This window comes from Pristiophorus japonicus, chromosome 12 (assembly GCF_044704955.1).
Source record: "Pristiophorus japonicus isolate sPriJap1 chromosome 12, sPriJap1.hap1, whole genome shotgun sequence".
Taxonomy (NCBI): Eukaryota; Metazoa; Chordata; class Chondrichthyes; family Pristiophoridae; genus Pristiophorus; species Pristiophorus japonicus.
The window spans coordinates 91,521,039-91,534,607 of NC_091988.1; the positions used below are offsets into that span (position 1 = coordinate 91,521,039).

The following is a 13,569-nucleotide window of genomic DNA, read 5'->3' on the forward strand; positions in this document are numbered from 1 at the left end:
GGGGCGTTTGGCAAGGCATATCTGATGCATTTAAAATGAGATCCTGCTTATAGCCCTGTGTCTCCTTTTCTCTTGTGACAGGAAGGATGGAATTCCTCTCAGTGCCCTCATACATCAGCTCCTCTAGCCACATGGGTAGGTATGGAGCTGAAGTCCAGAGGGCGATACATTTCCTTGAGAGGGTGGATTATGGTTGTAAAGTATACCACCAGTGATCTGTTTGAATGGAACCCCAGGTAGAGATCTGTATCGAGCGATATAATTGGGTATAGACATCAAATCTGTTCAGAGCCCCCCCCCACACCCTCACCGCTCTCTAGAGCTAGCAAGATCTTTTGGGATTGGGCAATTGTGAAAATGCTGGAGTCCATTATTAAGGAAGTAGCAGCAGGATATTTAGAAACTCGTAATACAGTCAAGCAGAGTCAGTATGGTTTTATGAAATCATGTTTGACAAATTTCTGGAGTTTTTTGAGGATGTAACGAGCAGGTTAGATAAAGGGGAACCAGTAGATGTGGCATATTTGGATTTCCAGACAGCATTCGATAAGGTGCTACATAAAAGGTTGCTGCACAAGATGAGAGCTCACGGGGTTGGGAGTAATATATTAGCATGGATAGAGGATTGGCTAACAAACAGAAAACAGAGTGTCGGGATAAATGGGTCATTTTCCAGTCGGCAAACTGTAACTAGTGGGGTGCCACAGGGATCGGTGCTGGGGTCTCAACTATTTACAATCTATATTAATGACTTGGATGAAGGAACCGACTGTAATGTAGCTAAATTTGCTGATGAGGCAAAGATAGCTGGGAAAGCAAATTGTGAGGAGGATGCAAAGAATCTGCAAAGGGTTATAGATAGGTTAAGTGAGTGGGCAAAAATTTGGCAAATGGAGTATAATGTGGGAAAATGTGAGATTATCCACTTTGGTAGGAAAAATTAAAAAAACTAATGATTATTTAATGAGGAGAGATTACAAGGGAGACACAGAGGGATCTTGGGGTCCTTGTACATGAAACACAAAAAGTTGGTATGCAGGTACAGCAAGTAATTAGGAAGGCAAATGGAATGTTGGCCTTTATTGCAAGGGGGATAGAGTATAAAAGTAGGGAAATCCTATTACGCTGTACAGGGTGTTGGTGAGACCACACCTGGAGTACTGCGTACAGTTTGGTCTCCTTATTTAAGGAGGGATATACTTGCATTGGAGGCAGTTCAGAGAAGGTTCACAAGGTTGATTCCTGAGATGACAGGTTTGTCTTATGAAGAAAGGTTGAGAGGTTGGGCCGATACTCATTGGAGTTTAGAAGAATGGGAGGTGATCTTATTGAAACGTGTAAGATTCTGAAGGGGCTTGACAGGGTAGATGCAGAGAGGATATTTCCCCTCATGGGGAAATCTAGAACTTAGGGGCATACTTCAGAATAATGGAAATGAGGAGGAATTTCTTCTCTGAGGTCGTGAATCTTTGGAATTCTCTGCCCCAGGGAGCTGTGGAGGCTGGGTCGTTGAATATATTTAAGGTGGAGATAGACAGATTTTTGAATGATAAGGGAGTCAAGGGTTATGGGCAGCGGGCAGGGAAGTGGAGTTAAGGCCAAGATCAGATATGATCTTATTGAATGGCGGAGCAGGCTCGAGGGGCCAAATGGCCTACTCCTGCTCCTATTTCTTATGTTCTTATGTTCTTTCAATTCTGATGGCTATTTGAATGTCTGTCCTCAATTCTTCCCTCAATCAGTAGTTAACTATGTGGCGAGGTCCTGCCATTCACTACCACCATCCATATAGAGTTATTCCGACATTACCAAAATAGGATATCAGGATTGCTCTCTTAGTTGTAGTGCAAATATTCAAATATTTTTTGATTTGTTGCATTGCAGGTGTGAAGCACCAGAAGGAGTTTCAAAGGCTGGTTGCTGAGGTGAGGAACAGATGGAAAACAAAGGAAAAGAACGTGAAGACCGAAAAGGACAGGGAAGCTGAAGAACAATGTCCAATTATCACAGGTAAATGGAACATGGAGTTTGTTTTTCAAGGCGGCATTGAATTTTGCTCATCAAAGTTTCATCTAATCTTGCATACTTGGGTCCAATGTCAGTCGGCCTTTTACAAAGCAAATTTAATCGACACAATTCCAGACATGAGTACTCTTTATATTGTAATTCCACTGGGAGCTAAGGTAAATTGGATTTGCTGTCTTTAAGTTTTGGTGTCCTTTTTAATTTTTAACCATGTACAGTTATTGAAGCTTTCATTTTTGTCAGAATCAACATAAAATCAAGCTAAAAGCAGTTTCAGTCATTGACATAATATTGTTGAACTTATTTCATGTGTAAAGCTGTACATCAGTCAAAGTGTTGTTGTGGGAGCTGTCCAAAGCACAAGATAGATCTAGCCTGCTGTCCAAATGAGAAGCAGCTCCTGATGGAAAAAAAAAGGCTGCTTGGAAGAATCCAATGGCATATACAACTGTGAAACAGACAGACCAAACTGTGCTCCCGACAGCACTACTCTCCCCTTCCAAGCAGGAGCTGGTCATTACTGAGGAGGAGATCAGGGCTACTGGGAGTAAGGAAGCGGATGTTGAAGTGCCGAGAGAGTTAGTAGCATGCTCTATTTCGTTCTGCTTTGGCCCGTGGATTTTTCTCGAGGTAAGTACTTCTCTCTATCATTCAATGATTTTATTAGGCGAAGGAACTTGTATAATGGATTTTATCCAGCTCCCATATTGTAGTAATTCTAATACATAACAGTAAGAATTGCTGTTTTGCCAGTACATTTTTAAGTTGTGATACTCTTGATTGAACTCAAAGTTGCCTGCACAACCCATGTTTTTCCCCCTGTTATATAACTCAAAATACTCATAATCGGGAGAGCATATTGTAGTCAGGGTTTAGCTAGACCCAAAATTCTCGTAAAAACCTGCAACATACTGTACAGTTTCTTCTTGATCCTTGCTTCACACTGGCAAACCCCAGGCTGGTACTCGGCTTATGTTGGATGTCTTGCACTGCTCCAAACTCCATACAGTGGCCAGTGCAGACCACGCCTGATTAAGGAACTGATGTGAATGTAGCATCAAAGCTTAGCCCTTGAGTGTTGAATCCAGGGTGAGTTTGATGCCTATTTCATGTGGGAATGAACGCTGAGTGGGTTGCAAATAATGTTCCCATTCCATAATGATTCACTGTTGACACTAGGATTCTGGTAATGTGTCACAGTGCGGTGTGATAAATTCACAGAGTACAGCACACACAGCTTCCTACATGGCAGGCAACTCTCTTGGAAGCTTCCGGAAATCTGTCTGGTTCTGTTTAATTATTAACTGTGCAATTGCAGTACACAATACGTCCACATCCACAGTGTAGAGCTACAACATTACAAGCTTACAGACATTACACTTCTCCCTCCTTAATGAAGAAGTTATAACAAACATCATACATAACTTTCATGTTTATACATAACACAGGATATAAACTTATTTTTTTCCATATTTACAAATTTAACTTGACCACATGTTTTCTGTTTCGAAGAGGATACCTTCGCTCTCGAACAGAACCTTCCACACACGGTGTTGAATCTGAACTCATTCGAGGCTCATCCTGAGGAACGTTTTCCTCCATGGAATTTCTTTGATTTTCATTTGAACTCACTCTAACTTCAGACTCTTTGTTTTCCTGACTCGGACTCAGACTTTCATTCTGATTCTCTCCTGGATTTGTTTCCAGTCCATTGGATTTAGGATTTGCTACTGGTGTATCAAAACTATCTGATGAGTCAGAAATAATTGAATCATTCCCACCTTCAACTCCTTCCATGTCTGTAGGTAAAATATGATCAATATGAACAAACCTAACCTGTCCATTATCAAATATCCTTACCAAATATGTGCGAGGACCACATAACTTCACCACTCTTCCTGGTAACCACTTTAACCATTGATGGTGATGGTTCTTCACTCTCACCTTCTGGTTTAATTTCACACTTCTCTCTTTTACTCTACCTCTATCATGATTCTCTTTCTGTCTTAATTGTGTCTCTTCTACGGACTGTGCCAAATTTGACTTTAACAACGAGAATCTGGTTCGTGGCTGTAGTTTGAGAAACAACTCTGTTGGTGTTCTACCAGTAGTTGTATGAGGAGTATTTTGATATGTAATCAAAAAATTAGCAAATTAGCCAAAATGTTGGATTTGGATCTAACATTTGTTTTATAAGGGCACGTTTTACAATTTGTACAGTGCGCTCTGCTGCACCATTCGAAGCAGGATGGTATGGTGGAACCTTGGTATGTTTCACACCATTTTTGCTCGTGAATTGTGCAAATTCTTCTGAATGAAATTGTGGTCTATTATCCAAAACAATTTCTTCAGGGAGGCCAAATGAAGAAAATAATTTTTGCAAAATGTCCAATGTTTTACTTGTTGTTATTTGCCACATTGGAAACACCTTAACCCACTTCGAATGGCTATCAATCGCAATGAACAATTGTTGTCCTTCTAACTCAGCAAAATCAATATGTAGCCTTTGCCACACCCTGGGAGGGTGTTTCCATGGCTGTAATGGTACTGGTGGTGGTTGCTTGCTTACCGATTGACATGTCGTACACTGACTCACGATGTACTCTATATCTTTATCAAGACCTGGCCACCATAAATAACTGCATGCAAAACTCTTGGTCAAGCACATTCCCAGGTGCTGGTCATGGAGGTCTCCTAATAATTTGGACCTGAATTTATTTGGTATAACCACTCTTGCACCCCACATGATACAATCTTTATCGACTGATAATTCATTTCTACGAATGAAGAATGGATGTGTACTTTGTCTGTTACCTGGTTTGGCCGTCCATTTGCAATATACTCATACCTTTGACATCACTGGGTCACGTTTGGTTGCTCCACTAATCTCTTCAGCTGTGACTGGCAGTTCATCAATGTATGAAAAATAAACACTTCTTCCCTATCGGGTGTAACTTGTGATGGGAAGGCAATCTAGACATTGCATCAGCATTACTGTGATCAGCTGATCATCTGTATTCAATATCATATGTATATGCTGATAAAATCAAAGCCCATCTCTGCATTCGGGCTGCAGCTAATGTTGGAACTGGGGACTTTGGATGGAGGATTGCTGTTAGGGGTTTATGGTCCGTAACGATTGTAAACTTATGACCATACAAGTATTTGTGAAACTTCTTGACCCCAAAGATTAATGCCAAAGCTTCCCTTCAAATTTGCGCATAATTACTCTCACTGGCACTGAGAGTGCGTGAAGCAAAAGCAATTGGTCTCTCCTCCCCACTACTTAATACATGAGAGATTACTGCCCCAACTCCATACGGAGAGGCATCACATGCTAGCTTAATCTCCTTAGATATGTCATAGTGAACTAACATGGTGCTCTCTACCAATTTGCTTTTACACTCCTTGAATGCTGTATCGCATTCTTTTGATCACTTCCAATGGACCTGTTTTTTCAAAAGTTCATTCAGTGGATGGTAATACTGTAGCCAATTTTGGTAGGAACTTCCCATAATAGTTCAAAAGACCCAAGAATGAACGAAGTTCAGTGACATTCCTGGGAGTGGGTGCATTTCTGATCGCATCCAATTTTTCCATGGTTGGATGCAAACCATCTTTGTCTACTCTGTACCCTAAGTACTCACACTTACGAACAGACACTCGTACTCTGTGCTTCTCTTGCCATTTGAGGACTTCATTCAATATGTTATTATGAATTTGCCTATTTGGTACTGAAATTAGTATGTCATCCAAATAACATACTACCCCTTCAATACCTTGCAAAATCTGGTTCATCATCCCTTGAAATATGGCAGGGGCGGAAGACACTCCAAACGGTAGCCTATTAAATTGATATAGGCCTAGCTGAGTATTTATAGTCAAACATGACTTGGACTCCTCATCTAGTTCAAGCTGTAAGTAGGCATTCGTAAGATCCAGTTTTATGAAGATCTGACCATCTGTCAGTGTTGTGAACAAATCTTCTATATTCGGCAATGTATTGGGGACATTACTCTCTAGAACCTGGTTTACGGTTACTTTATAATCACCACACAATCTTACCTTACCATCGGACTTAGGTACAACAACAATGGGTGTAGCCCAATTACTTTTGAGTTCTTGCTCAACTTTCTCCTTGAGTGCATATGGTACGGAACGTGGCTTCTAATAAACCGATCTAGCGTCCTTCTGTGCCCTGACATGCGCCTTGAAGCCTTGGATCGGACTGCCCGTTTCGCAGAACACCTTCGGAAACTTCTTGATAACCTCATCCATTGATGAAAATCTCGCTTCCACACAGAAAATCTTACTCCAATCCAGCTTTAGTGAGCTCAACCAATTTCTTCCTAGTAAAGCAGGCTTGTCTCCTTTCACTATTATTAGAGGCAAGTTCTGAAATTGATCTTTATATTTCACCGGTACAGTGATACGACCTACCACAGGAATTTTCTCTCCCGAGTAGCCTCGCAGCTCTATCTTGGATTTCTCCAGTTGGAAATCATGCAATTTGTCGAGGTACAGCGACTCTGGTACGACACTCACGGATGCACCCGTGTCAATTTGCATTGGTATCTTGAATCCCGCAACACCTATGTGGATTTTGATGCTTTCCGAATCGCTGTCCGTTAACCTCGTGCTCCTGATGACGTGTAACTCTAACAGCTCCTCGTCCTGTTGTTGTTTTTACATGCTATGTCGTCTCTTGGGATTTCTACTCATAGCTTTGAACGCTGGACTCATAGCTTTAAAAGCTGGTTTACCCTTCAGTTGGCATGCCTTCGCAAGATGCCCAGTCTTCTTGCAGCAGAAACACTCTGCCTTCACGTATGGACAACTTTGAGCAATGTGTTGTCCCAGGCACCTATAGCATGACTTCGACGCTCTTAGAATTTCCAGTTTCTGAGACTTTGGGCCCCCACCATCTTTTACTTTGAACCTGCAGGTGATTTACCTCAATTGACTGACGACCGTATTTATTAATTAATTTTCGGGAATATTGTTCGGCCATGCCCATCGACTTCGTTGTCAGACAAGCAATCTCAAAAGTCAAGTCATCCGTCGTCAATAACTTCCTTCTGATCGCATCATTTTTCACCCCACAAATAAAACGATCCCGTAATGCTCGGTTTTGAAAGTTTCCAAAATTACAGTGCATCGATAGCTTTTTTTAATGCAACGATGTAATCACTGATACTTCCATCAGCCTTTTGATTCCGAATCCCGAAATGATAGCTTTCAGCAATTTCTAACGGTTTGGAGTTATAGTGCTGTTCCAGCTTCGTTAAAATCTCTAAGCGTTGTGTCCTTTGGCTCGTCAGGCACAAGCAGATTTACAAGAGTGTCATATAATGCCGGACCTGCCTCCGACACGAAAATCACTTTCTTACGTTCCAACACAGCCCGTTTCTGGACTGCATTGTCTGGAACTTCGATTATGTTATTTGCAGTGAAATACATTTCTAGCTGTTCCACATACGCTTTAAAATGTTCCCGTTCGTGTCTATATTCCCCCAAATGTCCGATTACACCTGCCATTTTAATCTCTAGCTGTTCACACCGTGTGCTGTATTTTACTTCGGATTTTTGTAGCTTTTTTCCAAAGACAGAAACTTCCAAAGTCTCTCTCTCGGCTGGCTGAATCCTTTACCAACAAAATTTAAGCTTTAAATCATCCGAAAAATCCCATCTTAATCGCCAAATGTGATATATTCACAGAGCACAGCACACACAGCTTCCTACATGGCAGGCAGCTCTCTTGGAAGCATCCGGAAATCTGCCTGGTTCTGTTTAATTATTAATTGTGCAATTGCAGTACACAATACGTCCACATCCATAATGTGGAGCTACAACCATTACAAGCTTACAGACATTACAGGGTGAGTGTGTGGAATTTTCACAGAAATAACAGAATATCCAGTTAAGCCGTGAAAAGCACCCAGCTATGCAAGTATGGACGTTTTCCCTTCCAAATTTGATTTGTGTCTGAAGAATGTATTTCGAGTTATATATCGGGGGAAGAACATGGGTTGTGCAGGCAACTTTGAGTTCAATCAAAGGTATCACACAAATTAAAAATGTACTGGAAAAACAGCAATTCTTACTGTTATGTATTCGAGCCACTACAGTATGGTAGCTGGATAAAACCCATTATACAAGGTCCTTAGCCTAATAAAATCATTGAATGATAGAGAATTGTCTCTTTGCACATTCAAAGTCTGGGCACGGTTGTTTCACCTGCACTGAGGAGCATGAGTTAAAATTCTAACCCCTCCCTCCTCCTCCTCTTCAGACCAATGCACTGGGTTCCACTTCTTTTGAGGACTTGGGTGATGGATTATTTCTAGGTTTGGACAGTTTAGACCAGATACACCAGCCATTACCACAAATGCAATCAGCCTCGCAGCAGAGATATTGTGTGAGGTAAATTAAGGAAGTTGGCACAATATCGGATTTAGCAGGGTGTACATCATCACACATGTAAAAGCCAGTGGAGATGCTGTGACCCACTCTTACCCTTCAAGTATCAATTGTCTCAACAAGAGGATATACTTATTATACTACCATCGACTTTGCATCAGTGCAGTAACTTTGAGCTCAGAACTGACACCAATGTCAGCCACTGCCAAGTCTCAATTGCTCAGTTACTGGAGGGCAATTAATAGTGTTTATTAAAAATATATAGCAAAATGGAGAAATGCCATTTGTAAAGCAGTGGTCCCTACTGATTTGGTCACATTTTAAAAACTCAAACCATTTCTTATAGGTCACTTGTACAGGTTGTCACCACCATCACTCTATCCCATGCATTGTGGAAAATTATAAAGGTTGCCAGCAATTTGGATAACGGGAAGCCTCGCCTGTGTGAAGGGGATTGATTGACCGTCAGCAGGACACTGTTCTTGGACAGATAATTAGGCCTTTGCAATGCTCTTATCTCCTGTGTGCTATGTTTCAAGAATAATTTTTCTAACAATGCTTTAATAAGTCTGAGTGGAGGGGGTGAATAATTTATTTTGTCATAATTGCTTGAGCGAATGATTGTAATACCATTGCGGAACTCTTTTGGAAAGGTTTGAAAATCCTTTTCAACTTTCAAAGATATGTGGCTTTTTATAGGCTCTACCATTGCTGATAAACTCTCCATCGTAAATTGCGGTTAATTCTTCACTGAATGACCTTGCTCAGCAAAGATACAGACACAATGATAGTTGCCACGGAGCCATTCCCACACACCGACCCTCCGTCAAAACCGCTAATACTGATCTTCAGTGTGCAGCAAAACTCAGGGTTCAAGAGACAGAGGAGCTGAAATTGCCCCTTTCTATAAGGTCCGTGGTCGCCTGAAAGTGGTGGCCATTGGTCGGTGCGGACTGGCCGGCGAGTCTCCGTGGAGATGCCGCCATTTTAGAAATTCCTCAGTTTTGAAGCGGTGTAGGGGACCGCCTCAGCGTGTACACATTGATCCCTTACCGTTCGGGGCCAACCCCTTCCCGAAATTGCTCCTTTCCGGAATTGCTGGGTGCCACTGACAGCTTTTTGTGTCGGTGCCATCACTATGGCTTAACGGCACTGCCACCTATTTCCTGTTATCTGGATTGCTGGCGATCTTTCCAATTTTCTATAATGCATGGGATAGTGACGGTGGTGACTGCTAGGTCAGTCCGACAATTATGGCCACGGGTTCCGCCGGGCCGTCAACAGGCAGGCTGGCAATCCCCTCCTGGGTGCCAGGCCGCTAGTCCAGTCGAAACCCTCCCTGGTGGCTCAGTTTGCCTCTAAATTGGCTGCAGAGCTCGCAGCGTCCCTCCTACTTAACTGAAGGGGAGGGACTTTGTGACGCGCCAGCGCAGTGACGCCATCGGCGCGGCACTGATGCCTTACAGCATCAGCCACTTCGCCCCGCCTCCACTTCCGGCCCACTAGTGACGGCCACTCCGCCCCGCCCCCACTTCCGGCCACTCGTGACGGCCACTCCGCCCCGCCCCCACTTCCCGCCCGCTAGTGATGGCCACTCCACCCCGCCCCCACTTCCAGCCCGCTAGTGACGGCCACTCCGCCCCACCTCCACTTCCAGCCCGCTAGTGACGGCCACTCCGCCCCACCTCCACTTCCAGCCCGCTAGTGACGGCCACCCCGCCCCGCCCCCACTTCCAGCCCGCTAGTGACGGCCACCCCGCCCCACCTCCACTTCCAGCCCGCTAGTGACGGCCACCCCGCCCCACCTCCACTTCCGGCTGCTAGTGACGGCCACTCCGCCCCGCCCCCACTTCCGGCCACTCGTGACGGCCACTCCGCCCCGCCCCCACTTCCAGCCCGCTAGTGACGGCCACTCCGCCCCACCTCCACTTCCAGCCCGCTAGTGACGGCCACCCCGCCCCACCTCCACTTCCAGCCCGCTAGTGACGGCCACTCCGCCCCACCTCCACTTCCAGCCCGCTAGTGACGGCCACTTCCGCCCCACCTCCACTTCCGGCCGCTAGTGACGGCCACTTCCGCCGCGCTTTTAAAAAAAAATAAAGCACCAACATCTGAATTTCTCCGATTGTCCGTCCCATCCACTGGGGTGGACGAAACTGTTCAAAGACGGTAGGTCCGACTCGTTTGGGGTGGTGGGCAATTTCGGCCCCAGAAACCGCTTGCTTAGAGATGTTAGATCCCAGCCTGTAACTTATTTCCAATATATTATATCTACACTATCCAAACCGCTCGATTCGTTTCCAGCCTGTAATTTATTCATGGATATCTGTTATTTTAAATGTAAACCATCAATTAAATTCCAGTCTGTAACTCATTCCCGGATATCCATTACTCCCCTCCAAGTCACATTCTATTCTGACACATATCACCGTTCCTTCATTGTTACTGGGTCAAAATCCTGGAATGCTTTACCTAACAATATTGTGGGAGCACCTTCACCACACGCCCTACAGCGGTTCGAGAAGGCTCATCACCACCTTCTCAAGGGCAACTACAGATGACCAATAAATGCCAGCTTTGCTGATGTGTCCAAGTTGGGGTGACGAGTGACTTGGAGCAAAACTTGGAGGTGATGGTGTTCCCATGCACCTGCTGTCCTTGTCCTTCTAGGTATTGGAGGTTGCTGGTTTGGGAAGTGCTACTGAAGAAGCTTTGGCGAGTTGCTGCAAAGCATTCTGTAGATAGCACACACTGCAGCCACAGTATGCCAATGGTGAAGGGAATGAATAATTAAGCCTGTGGATGGGGTGCTGGTCAAGCGGACTGCTTTGTCTGGTATAGTGATAGCAGAGGAATGTCCCTGCTATCAGCCACTGGGAAAGTCGTCGCTAGAGGAGTCCTCAACCGTCTTCTCCCTGTGGCCGAGGAGCTCTTCCCCGAGTCGCAGTGTGGATTTCGCCCCCTACGGGGCACAACGGACATGATTTTTGCAGCGCGACAGCTGCAGGAAACATGCAGCGAACAGTACCAGCCCTTATACATGGCCTTCGAACGTACAAATGCCTTTGACACTGTCAACCGCGAGGGTCTATGGAGCGGCCTCCTCCGTTTCAGATGCCTCCAAAAGTTCCTCCGCCTGCTCCATGACAACATGCAGGCCATGATCCTTACGAATGGATCCATCACAGACCCAATCCATGTCCGGACCGGGGTCAAGCAGGGCTGCGTCATCGCCCCAACCCTCTTCTCAATCTTCCTCGCTGCCATGTCCACCTCACAGTCAACAAGCTCCCCACTGGAGTGGAACTAAACTACAGAACCAGAGGGAACGTGTTCAACCTTCGCCGTCTTCAGGCCACATCCAAGACCACCCCAACCTCTGTCGTCGAGCTACAGTATGCGGACGACGCCTGCGTCTGTGCACACACAGAGCCTGAACTCCAGGACATAGTCAACGTATTTACTGAGGCATACGAAAGCATGGGCCTTACGCTAAACATCAGTAAGACAAAGGTCTTCCACCAGCCTGTCCTCGTCGCACAGCACTGCCCCCAGTCATCAAGATCCACGGCGCGGCCCTCGACAACATGGACCACTTCCCTTATCTCGGGAGCCTCCTATCAACAAGAGCAGGCATTGACGACGAGATCCAACACTGCCTCCTGTGCGCCAGTGCGGCCTTTGGCCGCCTGAGGAAAAGAGTGTTTGAAGACCTCAAAACTATCACCAAGCTCATGGTCTATAGGGCTGTAGTAATACCCGCCCTCCTGTATGGTTCAGAATCATGGACCATGTACAGTAGACACCTCAAGTCGCTGGAGAAATACCACCAACGATGTCTCCGCAAGATCCTACAAATTTCCTGGGAGGACAGGCGCACCAACGTTAGCGTCCTTTACCAGGCCAACATCCCCAGCATTAAAGCACTGACCACACTTTATCATTCCCGTTGGGCAGGCCACATAGTTCGCATGCCAGACACGAGATTCCCAAAGCAAGCGCTCTACTCGGAACTCCTTCACAGCAAATGAGCTAAAGGTTGGCAGCGGAAACGTTACAGGGGCACCCTCAAAGCCTCCCTGATAAAGTGCAACATCCCCACTGACATCTGGGAGTCCCTGCCAAAGACCGCCCTAAGTGGAGGAAGTGCATCCGGGAGGGCGTTAAGCTCCTCGAGTCTCGTCACCGAGAGCATGCAGAAATCAAGCGCAGGCAGTGGAAGGAGCATGCGGCAAACCAGGCTCCCCACCCCTTCCCTCAACGACTATCTGCCCCACCTGTGGCAGAGACTGTGGTTCTCGCATTGGACTGTTCAGCCACCTAAGAACTCATGTTTAGAGTGGATTCCGAGGGACTGCCTATGATGATGAGGTATTTGAGGTTGCTGGTTTGGGAAGTGCTACTGAAGAAGCTTTGGCGAGTTGCTGCAAAGCATCCTGTAGATAGCACACACTGCAGCCACGGTATGCCAATGGTGGAGGGAATGAATGGTTTAAGCCAGTGGATGGGGTACCAGTCAAGCAGACTGCTTTGTCCAGCATAGTGTTGAGCATCTTGAGTATTGTTGCAGCTGCACCAATCTAGGGAAATAGAGTATGTTCCTCATGCTTCTGACTTTTGCCTTGTAGACAATGGAAAGGCTTTGGGGGGCGTTAGGATGTGAGACACTCACTGCAGAATATCCAGCCTCTGACCTGCTCTAGTAGCCACGTCACTTTCATAGAACATTATGACACAGAACATTGCTATTCGGCCCATTGCGTTCGTGTCAGTCGATAAAGAGCTATCCAGCCTAATCCCACCTTCCAGCACAAGGTCCATAGCCCTGTAGGCATAGCTCTTTAAGTGCACATCCAAGTACTTTTTAAATATGATGAGGGTTTATGCCTATACCATCCTTTCAGGCAGTGAGTTCCAGACCCTCACCACCCTCCTGGGTGAAAACGTTTTTTCTTATCTCCCCTCTCCCTAATCCTTCAAACGACTTTAAATCTATGCCCCCTGGTTACTGACCCCTCTGCTAAGGGAAACGGGTCCTTCCTATCCACTCTATCTAGGCCCCTCATAATTTTATACACCTCAATTAAATCTCCCCTCAGCCTCCTCTGTTCCAAAGAAAACAAA

General features: G+C 45.4%; 1 protein-coding gene across 1 annotated transcript in view; it reads left to right on the forward strand.

The window, feature by feature from the left end:
• rad18 (RAD18 E3 ubiquitin protein ligase) overlaps positions 1-13,569 on the forward strand; it is a 489,896-nt gene that overhangs the window by 323,117 nt on the left and 153,210 nt on the right. Inside the window, exon 10 of the mRNA XM_070895750.1 lies at positions 1,885-2,010. Within this exon, the coding sequence (XP_070751851.1) occupies positions 1,885-2,010 (126 nt within the window). The remainder of the gene's footprint in view (positions 1-1,884; positions 2,011-13,569) is intronic.